This window comes from Anas acuta, chromosome 10 (genome assembly GCF_963932015.1).
Source record: "Anas acuta chromosome 10, bAnaAcu1.1, whole genome shotgun sequence".
Taxonomy (NCBI): Eukaryota; Metazoa; Chordata; class Aves; order Anseriformes; family Anatidae; genus Anas; species Anas acuta.
In genome coordinates, this window is record NC_088988.1 from 18,997,676 (window position 1) to 19,016,612 (window position 18,937).

The 18,937-nt window shown below is 38.8% G+C and overlaps 1 protein-coding gene across 4 annotated transcripts in view; it reads left to right on the forward strand.

The window, feature by feature from the left end:
• Positions 1–18,937, forward strand: part of MYLK3 (myosin light chain kinase 3) — a 40,194-nt gene extending 21,257 nt beyond the window's left edge. For 3 of the 4 annotated variants that reach the window (XM_068693453.1, XM_068693450.1, XM_068693449.1), the window contains 12 exons: positions 2,417–2,507; positions 3,500–3,938; positions 6,599–7,161; positions 8,302–8,407; positions 9,784–9,877; positions 10,204–10,313; positions 11,505–11,646; positions 12,115–12,185; positions 12,991–13,119; positions 14,191–14,343; positions 15,756–15,888; positions 17,223–18,937. In XM_068693453.1, the coding sequence (XP_068549554.1) occupies positions 2,417–2,507; positions 3,500–3,938; positions 6,599–7,161; positions 8,302–8,407; positions 9,784–9,877; positions 10,204–10,313; positions 11,505–11,646; positions 12,115–12,185; positions 12,991–13,119; positions 14,191–14,343; positions 15,756–15,888; positions 17,223–17,294 (2,103 nt within the window). In that variant the 3' untranslated portion in view covers positions 17,295–18,937. Of the gene's footprint in view, positions 1–1,115; positions 1,312–2,416; positions 2,508–3,499; positions 3,939–6,598; positions 7,162–8,301; positions 8,408–9,783; positions 9,878–10,203; positions 10,314–11,504; positions 11,647–12,114; positions 12,186–12,990; positions 13,120–14,190; positions 14,344–15,755; positions 15,889–17,222 lie in introns of those variants that run through there. The other variant, XM_068693451.1, reaches the window with a different exon arrangement.

The following is an 18,937-nucleotide window of genomic DNA, read 5'->3' on the forward strand; positions in this document are numbered from 1 at the left end:
TTGGGTAAAGCTGCTGTTACAAGTTACTGCCTGCAGTCACTGTGTAAGGCCTAGAGACGGACAGGGTGCTGTGTGGGGCTTATACCTTGAACTGAGCTGACAGTGCAGTGTGTTAATGGGCAGGTGATGCTGAATGTAGAGATGATTTTGTTACCAAATTGTTATTTTCCAACTGAAAAAAACATTAAGGAGGGATATAGATAAAGGTAGGGAGAGGGATGCTGGTGGAGAATTTCAGGTGGCCTTCTTGCGTGCTGTCAGGATTAGGTGTCAGCTATCCACTATGTGCTGCTTCAGTAGTGTTTGCAGAAGAGGAGGCCTGAGGAGGTCAGAACTTGATCCAAGCTTCGTGGGTAGGGGGACTGAGACTGAGAGGTGAAATGGCCTTCGCTCTCAGTGACCTGATGGACCAGGAGGGGGTGGCGGCCTCTGTCCCAGGCTCTAACCACTGCCTCGCTTGTAGAACAGGCTGTGGATTGGGCAAGCAGACTTGCAGGGCTAACTCCTCCTTTGCTAAATGACCATCGTTATTCTCCTTCTTTGCTTCTGTTTTTTTTTTTTTTTTTTTTTTTTTTTTCTTCTGAACACTTTTTGAAATTGGAGCATAAGATTAGTTATAAGACCTTAAGATATATTTGTACTTTGATCACAGGCTGCTGAGTAGTCTATGATATTTGACCTAGGTTTCAATTAGAGAGGTAGCGTACATACGTGACCTAGCGGGGGTAATGTGGAGCAAGGCGTGGGTGAATTTGGAAATACATGAGCTTGTGCTGAGTTAGGTGCTAACTTTGGTGGTCCCGTTTTTTCAGCCTGTTTTGTGGCGTGTCCAAAACGTTCAGTTGCACTGGGGTTGCACTCAAAAATAGTTTATTTGCTTGTTGCTGTTCTCCAACCTTTGCTGTTTTGTAGCAGCATGCAGCTTATCGCAGAGCTGGCTTTGCACAAGGTTACTAAGTATGGGGATGGGAGTGGAGAGGTTATGTTTTCATTTTTGGGTGAAGCTGTTTGCTGATAGTATGACAGCATTCCAGGGATGCCATAGGAGTGTTTATGGAAGACATTTTCTGGGTTGGAGTCAAATTAATAAAAGACTGTGAACTGAGCTTTGTAGGATCCAAGCCACTTTTTTAATTAAAAAAAAAAAAAAAAGAAAAAGGATAGGGGGGAAAAAAAAGGGAAAACCAGCAGCAACAACAAAACGTCATTATATTGTTGCTTATCCAAGGCTTTCTTTGCACATAGGATTTTGCAAGAATAATGTTACCCCTGGTCATTGTTGCAGGTTTGCTTAGAGCTGTAATAAAAATGGTAATGGTATTTTACTATTTTGGGGTATTTTGTTGTGTTTTTTTTAATTTAATTTTATTTTTTTTGTTGGGGGGGGGGAAGGGATGGAAGAGTGTTCTGTTGTGGAATCTATAAGGTTGGAGCATGAAAAGCTTAATCCTTAACTGTTTTTACTAACAAGTGAAGGGTCCGATTTGCAGTAGACTTCTAATCAATTATCTGCAGAAAAAAATGAGGCATTGTTTATTTCCTTATATAAATGAAGATAAGAGGCTGCTCACTACTAGATTTTAATTATATGTCAGCCAAGAAATAGAAATGTGCCTTTTATTAATAGCCTTTTTAGAAATAGCCTTCTTAGAATTAGCCTTTTTAGAAATACGCCTTTTCTTATTTTTGTAATTTTTTTTGCTAAATATTTGTTATTTATTTTTAATTATATTATGAATGTATTGCTGTTTGAAGTGTTTAGTGATGCTGTTAAAATAAAATAACTCTCCTCTGTGCTGTGTTAATTATAGGATTAAATTTGCTTAAAATAAATCTGTGCTGCTAAAATAAAATAAGATTGCTTTTAATCATAACAGAGGTGACATATAATGTCAAGTACGTATACAAGAGTTGCAATAAAGCCAAGGGTTCTTTGTCTATATTCTATATCACCTCTATTGTAGTTCAAATCATGAATCTTTAGATGTTTTGAGACAAATATATTACTGTATCTATAAAGATACTGCTTGTGTTTCAGTCACCAGTCAACAAGTGACACAAATACAATGCAATTTCCACTTCTGATACTTCTTATGCTTTATATATTCTGTTTTTTTTTTTTTAATCAGTGTGAATACAGATTACATGAGGTAAAATCTCTTACAGTTAAAATTTTGGAAAGCAGAGATCTAATGTATTATTCTGTGTCATCATGTTTTAGAAGTATTGCCTTTTTGCAAAAGCAGGGAGAGACTCAATAAAGTGGAAAGGAAATACAATAGTACCTAAACATTCAGAAGGTCAGAGGTGTCAGTGTCCATTTTACAGGGTCTCAGTACCTACAGAGTTAGAGGAACCTAGTGGGAAATAAGCACTCTTGACTATAACTGTTATTTTTGTGTTCCGCTGTTTTTAGGCCAAAGATAAGCCTGAAGAGAGTGGTGCAAAACCTAAGCATGGGCTTAGTAACAGAGGAACCCAAACTGAAAGCAAAAAGCCTTTGGAAGGTATGTGGCACTCTGGGCATGCTACTGTCTTTGACTCTAGAATGTGCAGCAGACAAACTGAAAACTAATAGCCTGCTGTTTCCCACTACCTGAATTACTCAAATGTGACTGAGTAACTTCATCCACCAGTATTGGGATTACATTTTATGTAAGAACATCTGTCCCCCAGATCGAACCCCACAAAAACCTAAAACAAAAAGCAGCATCTTTGCTTGGCTACAGTTTCTTTGTTTTCATGTAACAGTGATCTGATTTAAGAGAGCAGTACTTGTGAGATACCATGAAGGTGGTGGCAATATCGCACAGCAAACCTAAACCATACAACTGGCCCAACCCTCTCCCTCTCTGAAACAGGGACATGTTGACATTGGGAGTATCTTTTTTAATCAGCAAGTTTCATTGCCATGTCAGGGCTAGACTCCTAAATAGGATGTAGCTGTCTGGGTGTTGCCGTGTTGCATCCATTGCCTGTGAGTTGCAACAGGGTGAACGTGATGTTGAGCAGACCCTGTCATTGCTGTTGTCTTCACAAAATGTCAGTGAATCCTTTAAATAATGGACAGTCCCTTTTTAGCTTCAGCATTTAGGAAGTAACAAAAATAAAGCAGACAGCTGATCACAATTTTGAGTCCAAGGCTACACAAGTTTGTGAACTGATCTTGATAGCCAGTGACCTGTGCATGCTGAGCCATGAAAGAAGTTACCGGAGAAATTTCCATTATTAATATGCACAATCATTGTCATGGGAAAGCATGGAAGAACCTTCTTTCCCTTTTGTGGAAAAGCAGTTAAGATGCTGATTAAGCCATGAGATTTAATAATGGCTGTTTCCAGCCTGTTGGTGTAAGGATTTTTAAACCTTTCAGTGGGTGCTTTCTTGCTACTTGTTCAGGTGTTCATAGGTTGTTTTGAATGGTTGGTTTACTTTGCTCCTTTTCTTTTTGCTGTCACTTTTGTCAAGGATAGCTTATTAATGGCATGTTTTTATTCAGAGACTAAAAGCGTGAAAAAGCTAAATCTAAACAAAGAAGCATGTGAGAAGGTGAATGCTTCCAGTGTTGTAGCCAACAAATCTGACTCGAAACCCCAAGCTAAAGAGAGGACAGCACAGCAGCAAGCAGTAGAAGGTGCTGGCAAGAAACAGAGCTCTAAGAGCTGTCAACAGCAAAAAGACGTTGGTGTCAAAGCCTTGAATCAACACAATGGTCTTCCCTTTGTAAATCAAGATCACGTAGGCAACCAAAATGTTCCTGTTAAAGCACACGATATGGATGGAGCCCCACGCCTAGATGAGTGCTCCAGGCAGCCTGTTCATCAGAAACTTGGAGAGAATGAAAACAAACCTCCATTGCCAAGTGCGGCATCCCGGGAAGCTGTGCCCTCACCATCCCAGGCTATATCTGACACAGGGTGTGAAGTGACAAGTACCAGGTAATGGCCTCTTGGTAATTTTCTGTATGATCTGAAACCATTTCACGTGTTAGAAGGAAAAAAAAAAGTTATTAAAGGAGGTAGTTTCTGCTTAGGCATGATCGAGGGATAAAACAGCCATGCTGAAGAAAGGTGCAGTGAAACCTTACAAATGGTTAAAACAAAAAAACTCAAAGCACCAAGAACCCCCTGTAAATTTTCATGAAGCCAAGAAGTCAGAGGGCTAGACCTATAGGAGACCTTTGATATGATAGTGGCTACCGTGTATTAGAGATAGAAATGAGACTGCCTTTCTATAGCTCACATAGATGGACTTTCATAAATCATTCCTCTCAAAATCCTTTTTTTTTTCTCTAAACGTGAGGATGAAAGAAATATAAGATATTTACTTGTATATAACAAAACTGAAGAATTTGTTCCATTTCACATCCTTGGTGTTTTCAAGGATTTTTTTCATGCCTTGATTACTTAAAGGTATGACCAGATTGTTCATTTTTTTTTCTTTTTATTCTTTATTGCCCAATCTTTTCCTCATATAAGTGCTTTGCAATATGACTTTTATAATCCTTTTCCTTTAAAATTATTTAATCAGGATTTAAGTCCATTAAAAACAAACAAAACCCTACCAACCAAACTCCAATAGATGCCAATTCTATGACAACCTTTAGGTGCCATGCCTTCCCTGTTGGGGTTCGCAAATATGTGTATGGATGGCTGGTATATACAGTCACACCTAAGTATAAATGTACATTACTGTGTGTGTGCAATTACTCTGTTCCTTCTGTATACAAATTGATACCTGAAGCCCAGACAAGAATGTGATATTACTTTTGTATGTGCATACTTGAATTTGGAAACTTTGAATTTTATCAGTACTTGGAAATATGGGGCAGACGTCTAAATTTCATCTAAATTTTCCTGTGCACTGGGTAGGTGTCTACTGGGCTTACAGGACTCCTTTTAAAAAAAAAAAAAAAAAAAAAGAAGAGAGAGAGGGAGAGAGAAAAGAAAGAGAGAGTTGTCCTATCTCAGCACCTAAGGCTTCACAAGAAAAAAGATGTTGCAAAGACTGGCTCATTGGGTTTATTTCTCCTAAGCTAAGCATAAGGACATGGTAGAAGAAAGCAGTAGAAGCTTTCAGCACCACTGCCTCATGCTAACATTCAGGAGCAAATTTGTGTACAGGTTATAGACACTGTTATCTCCAAATTGGTCGGTGTAATAGCACTATGAATCGAGGGACCTTCCTGTATTTTGCCTGTGGGTTATAGTCTTTGGCTTGTGAGTTGCAGGCACCTTGCTTCTAGCAAGCTGGCGTGGGTCTGTGCTGCCTCAGAGGCTCCCACCTTGAGGTTGGCTCAAGGTGTTTGTGAAGCAGCTGACGAACAGTTGTGCAGCCCCTTAGAAGTTTGGTTTGGGGGGTTTGGAGGCCAACAGTTAACGAGAAGGCAGAACCTAGAGTAAATCCCAGAGGAAGGCAGCCCTCCTGAACAAGGTAGCTATTATGCTTGTGAGTTCAGTAAATGAGTCTCTAAAAATGAATGCTACTTTTAATGAAGTCTGTAAGCCCACACAGAAGTGTCAAAAGAACATTGTGTTCTCCTGTTTGGAGAAATGCCCAAGAGTCCTGTCAAGTTCAGGCTTGTCTAGATAGCAGTGGAAGTGTTTGCTCAGAGCAGTGTTCAGCTGCTCCAGTAGCTCACTCCTGGTGCAGTTTAGATCCATAGCACAATGCATAGGGTGTTAAAGGTGCTAAACATGAGAGACTTCGGACTCTTATTAAGCAAAAGTGGAAACAATTTTATTTTACATATTTTGTGATAAGGTAGCTTCACGGGAACAGGCAGTAACTTCTGGGAAATGGGATGCATTTTCCCCTAGACTTCAGAAATTTTCTTTCATTTCAGTTATATGAAATCTACTTGAAGACTTCACAGGCTTCAGTTCAGCCTCGCTGAAATCAGACTGTTACTGACAGCTGAACCAGTAACAGCCGACTCAAATTACAATACAAGTGTATTTGGACTGTAGGTGTATAGAGGTTTGATTTTAAAACATATTCTTTTTAGGCAACAAGAGAGAGGGGGAAAATGTTTAAACTTTTCTTGTAGCTGAAACACCAAGGAGGATAGCATTAATGGAGTGAGAGTTATGAAAGTTGTGTTTTTAACACTTGGCTGTGGGAAGAATGCTATTCCATAAGACAAACACACATTTGAGTTTGCAAGTCAGCAAGCTGCAAGATGACTAGAATGGATGTGAACATTCAGATATGTAAAGCTGTATGAACAGTCAGACACTGAAGTACTTGGCCTGTAGTTGGTGAAGACAGTCACTACCACCTTTCTGCCCACAAGCAGTAGTTTATTAGACCGACTGTAATAGCTGCAAAAAGTGGAAGAGCTTTCAAACGGTGGAGATAATACTTTCCAGTCTGTGCGACATCTTGTGTTCAGAGAAGGCAGACATATACACAGACAAGGATGCAGAAGAAGCATCAGCACAGTTTTTGGTGCTTTCTAGTGTTGTATTTTTTAAGAGGATCGATATGGTTAGGTTTCTTTAATACTGTAGAAATCTGCATTTTAATTTTCTTCCCACACAAATTTACAACAGCAAAGCTAGTCATCTGCATGAAATGTCAACTGTTTGCTCTGCAGGATATCCATCAATGTCCATGTGGCTGAAATGAAAGAAAAGATCGAGACCAAGGAAGAAATCTCAAATGATCGCAGACACAGATGTCCCAAAGTAAAATCCCCATCCTCCACATCAGCAGAAGTACAAGAACAGCTGCCTGGTAAATTAAAACTTAAACAGAGTCCTAAGAACATCAGCACTGAACCAAATCAAGAAGTGAAAGGGGACAGTAAGCAAAATGAACATGCATCAAAAACAGGCAACCAACAGCTGTTACTGAACAAGTCCAAACCAGGTAAAAACACTGAAGACAAGTCAGAACTAAAATGTAAGCCTAAAACCTCACAAAATACCTCTGCAACAGAGCCAAAGAAAGATCTGGGGGTAGAAGTGAAAATACATCAAGAAACAACAAAAGCAGAAGATTCCTTGACAGTTACTGCCTCTGAGAAGAGAGAATCTGAGTCTGCATCTTCAGGAGGAAGTGAAAATGATGTAGGCCAATGTGCAGGAATGGTACCGCAGAACACTACGTCATTGGAAGCTAGCAAAGAGCCTTCCACACAGGATGAAGTGGTCATTGGTAGGTTGCTTGTACTTACTTTCGGAAACTTTTATACTTTTATACGGTTACTCGTGTATTATAGATAAAATAATAGCTGGAGTGGTACTTGCTCTACCACCTGTGTCTTACAGTTCAAGAGCACTTACCAAAACACTATAGATACCTTTGATGATGAAAAGAAGATCAAATATAATTTTTTTTAAAACTTCCAGATAATTTTGTAAGGTGACATCTTTTGTTAATGCATAAAGTAAAATGTTAATACTCAAAGTGTCCTGTGATTTTACTGTGTTAAAAAAGCAGGGTTGAGAGTCAGGAGGTGGAATCCCATCCTCAGTTACAGGCCTTTATTTCTCATCTGTAAAAGACTGTTAGCAGTAAAAGCTCTTTACTTGAAGCAATAGAGAGGTTTTGGATGTTTTCAGTACCTCCCTTGTGGCTCTCTACAAACGCAAATGTATATATTTTTGTAATCCTATTTTATTTACTTTTTTGATAAAAAGCCAAGTACTTGAGTTTGCATACTCAACTGATTCTCATTTAAAATGAAGAAATAATTCCGTTGTTTCTGGATATTTTACTTGCATTCCACTCTAAAAATAGTAAAATAATGTCATGTTTAATGTTATCCAGAAACTGCAGTGCTTATTCAAATTCCAGCAGAAGAAAAAGTGATGACATGGTAGATGAACAAGAGCAAAGAGAAAAGATGAGAGAGGGTAGTCCTGTACTGAAGTGCTTTATACTAAAGTTCTGTTTTGAGCATTTTCATGAGCAGCTTACCAGCAGCAGTCTGTGGTTGGCTTGTCTAGGCCCTTGGTATTTTTCCCTTAGAGCCCTACTGCCACAGAAAAGCTGAGTGCTGCAGCAGGGGAAGAGATGCATTTGTGTTTTGCATTCCCAGCTCTGCCTCAGCAATTCATCTCTGAGAAACTGGACTTACCCCTTCAGGAATAGTGATGCTGAAAGCGAGGGGATGTATGATTTGTGGAGCTGTAGCTACCAGGACCACAAAAGACAATTGAGACTTCTCCTTTTACTGACCAACACAACACGGTGGCATGCATGTCTTGTGGACTGAAAACACTGGTACAAAGAAGCTGAAGTTGCAGTCTTATGTGGCAAAATGTCTCGATAACCTGGTTTCCTCCTCTTTAGATGACAGCCCTTCTCCCCCGGCTCCTTTTGAACATCGCGTAGTGAGTGTCAAGCAAACAGAAGTGACAACGTGCTACTCAGTGTGTCGTCATGAAGTACTTGGGGGGTAAGTCTCTGTGTCCCTAAAGCTGTACTGCAGGTGGTGGCGAAGTCACAAGGAAATGCAGTTAGATCACGGACTAGAGAGATCATTTGCAGGTGGCTCCAATGTGCAGCAGCGTGGGAGTGGCAGATACCAGCTCACTTCTTTACTCCGTGGGTTTGAGTTGAGCAAAAGCTGTCTAGCTGTTTTTTGGTATGTCTTATGAATACCTTCTCTTCTATTTTGATATAGTCACGTTCTGTAACATTCTCAGTGCCTTAAGCCTTGTAGAAGAAGTTGGTTGGAACTGAAAGTACAGCAAGAAAAGAGTAGATTTTATCTAGGATAGTAAAGCAAAGAAAAAGAATGCAAAGGGGATGTCAGATCTTTCTGTGCCTCTGTTCATCCTCATGGCTTTTTTTGGGCTATGATAGTTTCCCTTGTATCAACCTGCCTGTGGGTTGGTATATAATCTAAGGGCACTTCCAAGGTCTTTAGGTTACTGGTTCTGCCCCAGTTCAATTTTCAGGCTCCTGACTGTGATCTTGGATGACTCTCTTTTGCATTTGTTGTAATGATCCTGGCCACAGCTGGAGATGTGAGAAAAACTTGTAACTCTCAGGCAGACAGATGCAAGGCATTTCAAGTCACTAAAGCCCATTAAGTCAGGCAGCTTCTAAAGATCTTTTTTTTTTTTTTTTTTTTTTTTTCCCATGCTGAATATTTTGTGAAAGAAAACGAAGGGGAAAAATTACAATTATGTTGACCTTGCATTTAGTCTTCACTCATGGGAAATCTGCAGCTGTTTCAGCCTTTGTGCGGCTGTATACTTACTTATCTGACAAGAAGCTTTGATTAACAAGCTAATCCAAGTATGAATATGGCTCAAGTATAAGCCTGATGATGCAATAGCAGTGAAGATGATGTTTAGAAATCATCCCAAGGGACATTAATGTATCTGGGTGACACAGGGGAGAATTTACAACATGCAAGAAATGCAGGCTGTGGAGTGGCTACGGTTACGGGTGTTAGTCATTTTAAAAGTTATGAGATCAAGACAGAAATATCCTTGTTAATATACCCACTAACACATCACTGAAGGACAGCAAGTGGGTACAGTTACAGAACCGAAAAAGAATATCATCAGGTCACCATACCGCTATGAAACGTAGTAATACGAAGGGGGCATAATATTTTAATGTAAGCATTGAACAACTGGCTGGAAAGATAAAACTAATCCTTCATAAGCTGAGAGAAAGAGGAGATTCATGCTGCTGGCCACCTGATTCTGTTCACTTTGTACTGTGCTATTTTTAAATCAATGATAAGAATAGTTTTAAAAGTTTTTTTTGCAGTGAGCTGTGTTAAGCTGTATTCCAACTTTTGTTTCGTATCAACAGGGGGCGTTTTGGGCAAGTCCACAAGTGCACGGAAATAGCAACTGGTCTCAATCTGGCAGCCAAAATCATAAAAGTGAAAGGAGCAAAAGAAAAGGTAACCATGATCCTGTGAACCTAAGTGAGCATACCGTTGCTTGTTTTACATGAACGTATTGCAAACACCTTACCACTACCTTACTGAATCAGACCACAGAAGTCAACTTCTCATTGCATAGTGTCAAATATTGTAAAATCTGTCTTAGTAAGTAGTAGCTTGGGCTTTGTTTGACTGCTTGTCATCTCCAGTGCTTGTGATTAAGCTGTTTGTTCACATGAGGCCTGTGGTATAGCTTCTGTAGGGTTTGAAATAATTGCATTTGAATATGTTAGAAATTAAGGAGCATATTTGCTCATTTTTTGTTCATTTGTTCTTTTTTTCAGGAGGAAGTGAAAAATGAAATTAACATAATGAACCAATTAAATCACGTGAATCTGATCCAGCTTTATGATGCCTTTGAAGCCAAAAATAATATCACTTTGGTCATGGAATAGTAAGTTTAAATTATCTCTGAAAGTGTCAGTTTTTGGAGATTGCTTTGGTCACTAGAAGAAACTGAGAACGATAATTCCGAGGTGTGAAAAAGTCTAGAGTAGCTTCACAGCCTGTGAGAGTAGAAAATACTTATTTTCAAGGTAATTTCTTCAGGTAAAAATATATAAATATATTTGGCAACCTTGTAGTTTAAGCAAGTGCCAAGAAAGGTAGCTATCCAAGTGCATGAACCAAATTACAAGATAGTTAATGAACAGAACTTCACTGTGGTTCATTTTTCATTTTAGTTTAACTTACAGGCCCCTTAACATTGTACCTAGCTACGAAATTCTAAAGAAGTGTTGAGGGTAAGTAAAACCTCAGAGAAAAAGTAAATGTGAGAGACCCAGACAAGAGGAGAAGTGAAGTGTTTCAAGTAGAAATAGAGTAGACATGGAGAAAGTAATTCCTTACATTCATGGTCTGCTGCTATTTGAATAATATGAAGCTTAATAAGCATGCCTTCCCATTTGCAGCTTAAAAAAAAATAAATCTAAATCAAATATGGAATTCACAAAAGGGAGGTCTAATAATATATGCCTCCTGGCTTTTCTGTGTAGTTGCATATTGCTTTTCATTTATAAACAAACTGAATTACTACAGAACTAATTGTTAATGGTGTGAAGAAAAAAAGGAAACAAAATGAAATAGCAAATATAAACATAGTACATTTAAAATGTGTATTTACAATTTTTAAAATAGAAAATTAAAATTGTTATGTTGCAGAACCTTGTTGGAGCTATGTTTAAATGTAATGTTCTCTTAATTTTTGTGCAGACTTAATTGTCAGCTCCTGTAAAGCAGCTTTCAGTTTTAGAAGTTTCATTCATTACACTGCATAGGTTGACGAGTTTCTTTCTCTAGGCTTTCTCCAGTTCCCCATCTGGTCTCCAGGTTGTGTGGTCTTGAGTTTGTTTGATTCTCCCTGCACCCACCAAATATTATTCTAATTTGGAAGGTGCTGTAGATTAATACTTTATCTCACACTCAAAAATAATTTTCCTGAAGTCACTGAGAGTACTGATACACTTTTACTGGATGGTAATGTTAGGTTCTGTGCTAAACTAGGACTTAAGTTTCCAATTTAGAAATAAGATGAGCTAATGAGAAATTTTAGCTTTTTTAACACTTCTCTATGTCAAAATTTTAGTCTTGATGGTGGTGAATTGTTTGACCGGATCATAGATGAAAACTACCATCTAACAGAGTTGGATGCAATCTTATTTACCAAACAAATCTGTGAAGGAGTCCACTACTTGCACCAGCATTATATTCTCCATTTAGATCTGAAGGTCAGTAGTTCATACTCTTTACTCTTTAGTGTTGCTGAAGTTTGGACCACTACAGTCTCTAATTGCAAGAAGAGAATTATTTAATTGACTTATTTCATTAAAAAAAAACCAAAAAAACAAACAAACAAAAAAACTTCCTTAATTGAGTAGTCACAGTGAATGAAGCTTTAGAAATTAATATTTTTTCAATGTTTATTTGGTAGCTTGCTTTTGAAGGCAAAACTTCTACTCTGTTTTCACAGAGGAACACAAAAGTTCACAGGAACAAAAGCTAAACTTCTTTATAGATCAAAAACCAAACCGTTCGTTAACTCAGTATGCCAGTCAAATCTCTTCTGTAATGGGAATAGAAGGAAAAGAATCATCCTAAAAATTATGACTGTCTCTGAGTTTTTTTTTTTTTTACTCTTTTGCTGGATTTGTATGTCAGACATAAATGTGACTAAAAATACTCTTATCTTTTTGTAGCCTGAAAACATATTATGTGTAAATCGCACAGGAAACCAGATTAAAATTATTGATTTTGGATTAGCAAGGAGGTAAGAGTTAAGTTACTTTTCTTTTCTTTTTTTTTTTTTTTTTTTTTTCAATAAACATGCTTCTGGTAGTTCTTGTTATATTTTTGTGTTTTGGGGCCCTGAAGTGATTCTGATATGTGAATGAGTTCTCTAGTATGCTGCTGCAGTCATGAGTTTTCTGCTGTGTGCATTAATTATCTAATTACATTTTCAAATAATGTTTCTGTTGGATAAACCTATGCTGCTGTTCTTATTATCTCAAAATGATTCCCCATGTAGAGCTTTTACTCTAGGGACATCATGAAGGCGCTAGAGACTTCATGACTGCTGAGTTTTGTTGTGCAGGTGTGCAGGTTCTGGTTGTGGAAATCATCTTCTTCAGAGTCCCACCTCAGCAGCTATACTGTGCTCATATCTGTTATATAGACCTGAAGTACAGCTGGGCACATCCCACAAAACTAATGCTCTTCTAACCCATTTCAATGGAAGCTGGTCTATTTGTGTTGTGCTGGACAGTATCTGCTGGAAAGCATCCTGCGGAGCCTGGCAGAGAGTCTTCTATCACTTTCTGGGAGACGCCTCTGCAGGTTGTATTGCCCTTGGTCTTCCTTTTTGTTTTGCTCTGGCAAGGGGATAGCTGATGGTTTATTACACCTGTGGTCACAGCAAAATTCACCAATTTATCCTTTTAAGACCTTAATGCTGTCCTAGTTGTCTAAGTGAGTCTGGATGCTCTGTCCTTTTAGGCGTGCCTTGATGTTTACAAATGAGAGGTTTGTTTCCCCAGCCTGCTCTCAGCACTGACACATATCTCTTTCTGATAAAGGTACAAGCCTCGTGAAAAACTGAAGGTTAATTTTGGAACTCCAGAGTTCTTGGCTCCTGAAGTAGTGAACTATGACTTTGTTTCCTTCCCAACAGACATGTGGAGTGTAGGAGTCATCACATACATGTTGTAAGTAAGCATGTGAGGAATTGTGGCAGTGGCACCAAAGGCTCTGCAAGAACACACCAGTGGAGTGTATCTGCAAAGCAGGAATACAACAGCCATTTAATCCATTTGGATGTGACTCCGAATTCATTGTTAAAAACAAATAACCCCAAGCTACAGCCTTTTAATATGAAGATATAAGGTGGATACTAAGTCTCTAAACAAGTAACCCTTTTGATAAATACATAAATGTGTTTACCAACTTATTTAGCAAGTTCAAGTGGGTCAGGTCATGATTACTCAGAGGAGTGGACCAAAGCATGTCTAAATTTCCATTTTGATTGCATTCTTGAGGATATTGATTAATTTTCACGTTTGCAGTCTGATTATTTTATTAGCTGGGATTTGATGTGCATCTGCACAGAGGGGTTAATGTCAGATGTTAGGCCACAGGTTGCATCACAAATGAAGGTAAGACATCTCTGATATCTGCATTATGGCTGCAGAGGGTTTGTCTGACCAAAATCTGTGGTTTCTGACAAGCCAATTCTGCTTGAAAATTTCTCAGAATTTTGCACAGATGCTTTCTGTGAATGAGATAAATTTCTGGTTTAATTTGTTAGCCAAAAAGCAGCTGAATGAAGGAATAAATTATTGAAACAATAAATCAGGGCTTAGAAACTAATTGAAAACAGGATGCTATTGTTCAGAATTCAGTTTAATTCAGGCCGAACTGGGATATGCACCTTGGTTTAGGAAAGCTCTTGAGCCCTCCTAGCTTTCCTAGCTGAGAATGCACTGAAGTATGTACTTGAATCCCTGCTGAATTATTTTTCTAGGGGGATCCGTTAACAGTGCTCCCTGACTTAGCTGCTAGACAGTAACACTAATATGGTGATGCTTTATTGCTCCGAACTATTGGCTCATCTTTAATAGGGACTGAGAACTTGAACACCCCCCCCCCCCATAACTGAGAGCCCTTCCTCTTGATAAGCTAGCTACAATTATAAAGCAGAGGATTCGGGAGAGGAGAAACTCATCTTGCATATAGATACTTACCTCCTATTCCACTTTTTTCTTTTCCTTTTTTTTAAGGCTTAGTGGCCTATCCCCATTCCTGGGAGAAACTGATGCAGAGACGATGAATTATGTAGTCAATTGCAGCTGGGACTTTGATGCAGAAGCATTTGAACAGCTATCAGAGGAAGCAAAAGACTTTATTTCCAGACTACTTGTGAAAGAGAAAAGGTACTTTTCCTTCTCTGATCGCCTAGTAACATGAAGTTCTTCCTAGCTGACTGTTTGAGTTAGTCAACAATGAGAACTTATTATGTGACGATTTTGTTTGCTTTACCTGTGCTTACTGGGCAGTTTCTCAGTGATTCAGAAGCCCCTGTTTAAAAGGAAGATGTCTATGTACCATAGCTGAGGAATGTTGCCTTTCACAGCAGCATCAATAGAGGCAGAACAAAGGAAATCTGGAAGGATTTGCTCTGTAGGAATCTGTCTTTAATATTCCTTCTCTGAGGAAAAGCTATTTCTTCTTCTTTTTAAAAAAAAAAAATAAAAAAAAAATTCAATGCCACAGAGGATAAATGGAAGCTTCAGCTGTGAAAATGTGCGTAGTTCTCTTCAAAAGTGGTCTAAATGCATTTGGTAGATATTAGGGAGCATTTGGGACTTAACTCTGCATGTGGCTTCTTATTCTGGGCTCCAGTGAAATAAAAAATAATTGTATGTATGAAATGCCAAGGGAGTGAGGGTGATGTTGATGTCAGACTATGAGTACGGAGATGGATGGGGTTAGTGGGTAGAAAGTTTTTTTGTCTTGCTGAGTAGCGATACAAAACTAATCAAAACAGGAAACGATGCACACAATAAAGTAGATTGTGTGTATGAGGGGAATTCAAAGAAGTGCTTAGAATATTAGTATCTTCGAGGTCATTACCTAAATCAGACAAATCCGTTAGATTACTAATTACATTCTGAACAATTTTTTTCTCAACCTTTTCTGTCTCTCTTCCCCATGCTGCTTTCCCTCCCCAAACCTTCCCAAATAACACACGTTTCTCTATGACTGTATTTATCAAAGCTTTTTTATAGGTTTTCATGTTTGGGCCTGCTGATGAATGTCTGGGTATAATCTGTGCTTAGCTTGATCCTAGTTTAGGGTGAATAGACATTTGTGCTTTTTAAATATGAGGCACATAATAAGCCTGCATTATAGGGGTACATAGGTAACAGAAAAAATATTTTTTTTGTATGAAGTTATTCTTTCAGCGGTTCTTGATGCATATAACAAAATGGTACATAGACTGATGAACCTGTACAGCTGCTGCTTCGAAACATGCCCCTTGCCCCCCCCTCCAAAAAAAAAAAAAAAAAGGAAAGAAAAAAAAAAAAAGAAAAGCACAGCTGAATATTTAAGGACAGGACAATCAACCCACTGCAGACCCCCTAGCAGCTTTTCACACCACTCACTCCTTATGTTGGAGTGCAGGATGTCGTTAAGACCCTATGATCTGGGTTGAACAGCATTTCAAGAACATGCATTGGTTTATTTAAGGCAAAATTCATTGATCAGTAATATTGAGGAGTACAAGGCTCTGAGAATGGCAAGAGGGTGGCTATGTTTACATGTTAGATTTCCTTTCCTGAAGCTGCCGGATGAGTGCAACGCAGTGTTTGAAACACGAGTGGTTAAACAATCTGCCTGCCAAAGCCAAGAAGTCCAAGCTTCGCCTGAAGTCCCAGTTGTTGCTGCAGAGTTACATGGCTCAGAGAAAATGGAAGGTAACTAGATTAGCCTGGAAAATTTACATCCAGAGGAAAAACAGCTCAACACAGGCAGGGACGTTATCTGCTTCTTTGGACCATGACTTACTTTTACTTGTAGGGTTTTTTCTTGTTAACATGAGTTTGGGAAGTCTCCTTCTAATTAGTATTTAAAGTTTTACATCTTATTTCTTTACAAGTGCAGAGGCTTCAAATGCTGTTTAGCTTACTCTGATTTTTTTTTCTCATAATGGAGATATTTGTGCATTGACAACAGCTGCTTTGTTGTGTTGTCACTATAGGGTAGGGGTACAATATAAGGCAGTTTTGTGCCTCCCACTGTAGAGAGTGGAAGAGAAAAAAGAGAGAAAAAAATAGGTTTAAACACATCCAGAGAACTTGTCAGGACCTTTCTGATAAGCCCATACTCTTTCAGAAGTAAATTTTGGTTAAAGAAATGATAGATGAGACTTTCTACTGGAATCTTTATTGGATAGTAAATAATTGCTCCTGAAAGGTGAATGTTGTAATCTTTTAAGAATAAGGAATGGAGGAAATGTGAGGACAACTCAGGTCCATTTCCTTCTCTCCTGTCACTGGAGAGCTGTAATTTCTTGTCAAGGAGTTAAACTTGAGCCTTCTGCTTTCTCCATTCTTGCACTCCAGCTGTTTTATCTCACACTTTTGCATTTGTGTTTTAAAAAGTACATCATCTAAAGACACAAGAACCCTCAGGTCCTTTTCTGCAAAGGTGCTTTTCAGCCAGTCAGCCCTTAGCATGTACTGGGGCATGGGCTTGTTCCTGTCCAGGTGCAGGACTCCACATTTCCCCTCACTGAACTCGATGTGGTTCCTGTCAGCCCGTTCCTCCAGCCTGCTGAGGTCCTTCTGGGTGGCAGAATGACCCCCTGCTGAATCAGCCACTCCTCCCAGGTTTCTGTCACCTGCAAGGTTGCTGCAGGAATGCTCTGCCCCATCATCCAGATCATTAATGAAGATATTAAGCAGGATTGGACCCAGTATTGACCACTAGTAACGGGCCTCCAACTAACTTTGTTCCAGTGATGAGAACATTGGGCCTGCCTGTTTGGCCAGTTTTTTATCCACCTCAGATTTTCACCAAGAGTAGCATGTTTCAGCACTTTCAAGTAGGACTTTGCTTCAGCTGGTCACTGTATAACCAGTCCTTAAAATACAGAATACACAGCTGTAATGCACAGTGATGCACACAAGGTGTGGGTGGCTAGAGGTAAATGGATTTTTTTTCTGCGCTGAAAGAAACTCCGTGTCGGCCATAGAAAGTCCTTTACTTCAGTTACACTCACACTTGGACTATTCTGTTTTGTTCACAGAAACATTTTTATGTGGTGGCTGCTGCTAACAGACTGAAGAGGTTTCAGAGTATGGCTGTCAAGCTTCCATAAGCTTGTAAGAAGCATCTAGCACTCATGAAGACGGACATGAAGCCATGGGAGAAGGACTCCGTATCTTCAGTAGTTTCTACCCTTTTCTTTTATAACGTGAAGTTTTGCATCGGTCTTTCTCGAATATTGCGTGTTAGTGCTTAGGTTCCTGAAGTGCCTTGAGGCAGAGGCACTGAAATGACTTCTGAAACCAGAAAATGCCTTGGTTTGTTTTTACAAGTTTTTAGTTGTACATAGTGATGGAAGAATATGGCAGTTAGTAGGGCTGACTTCTTGCTGAAGGCTTTGATTCTGCAGAATATTGTTGGTCTGTTTATACCAGAAAACACCTGAGCAATTTTTTGGTTTCCCACACTAAGCATGGGGTCTCTAAAGGCTTTCTTCACAACTGCTGTACCTCATCAATTTCAGAGCACTGCCAGACACTTTTATTTTTTTTTGCTCAGGTGTCTATTACTTAGGGAAAAAAAAAAAAAAAGATATTGGACACCCTTTTCTTTTATAAGTTTTCCAAAAAGATTATTTTTTTCTAAAACATAAGGGTGATGATTCAGTACAACTACTCGAGAATTTTTTTGATTCTTTTTGTTTCCTATTTTCCTTTAAAAAGAAGGTACTACCTGGTTAGCAAAGAAGACGTATCTGGTTTGAAGCAATTTAAGTCTATTTGTCCCTTACTGTTTTTTCTTATAGTCAATTGAGTTGAGGTCAATTGATTGAACTTTTACTTTGTGAGGGAGATAAGGGAAACTGCCACAAATAAAAGTTACCTAATGACTGTTGGTTTTGTGCAAAAAGACCTCATGTTGTCCAGAGATTTCCAGACCCTTGATTACACATTTAAAATTTGTGAGTGCTTTTCATTGGCTGTGACTTAAGTTTTAGTTTGAGGATTTTTTCTCCTTTGTGACAATTCTAATCAAGTTTATATGGAAAATGGATATGCTGTGATATGCAAAACACATCTTAATGCTGTTCAGTGGCAGAGAAATAGCATATTGCCTGACTTTGCCTTTGGCCCAGCTGGGAGGTTGAAGCCCTTTTTCTCCACTCCGCTCTCAAACATTAAACTTTCTTCACTGTACTTATTTGCAATGTTAAAACTTCCTGACGTATAAAGAGCTGGAGCCACTTAGGTCTTGCAGCTAGAAGTATAACTTTTTTTTTAATTAGACCTATGGTTTCCTTTATTCCTATCCTGGTTTCTGCCAAACTCAGTGTGAGCTGGACGAGCTCTTACTACTATTAGCTTCTGGTTTTTCTTAAAATTAGCTTTCCAGCAAAGGCATCAAGCTTCCATTAACTTTATGGACTTTTATATCTCTTGAATGAGCAACAGGGTTGGTTGCTAAGAAAAAAAGAGGATTTCAAGAATGGCTTACCCTTGTCATCTTTTCCACTCTAGTGCTTCTCACTTTTTACTCCTGTATTCTGGGCCTCTGCAGCACTTCCAGAATCAACACAGGGAAAAATGATTAAAATCAAATGAGGCAATCTTGACAATGTATCACCTTCTGTGAAGGCCCACTTTTGTTTATGTTTTTCTTCCACAGTGGTTCTGCATGCTAGATGTGATTACATTCATTGGTCTGTATATTTCTGAACTAATACTAATAAATTACATTATAATGGAACAGGCCTAA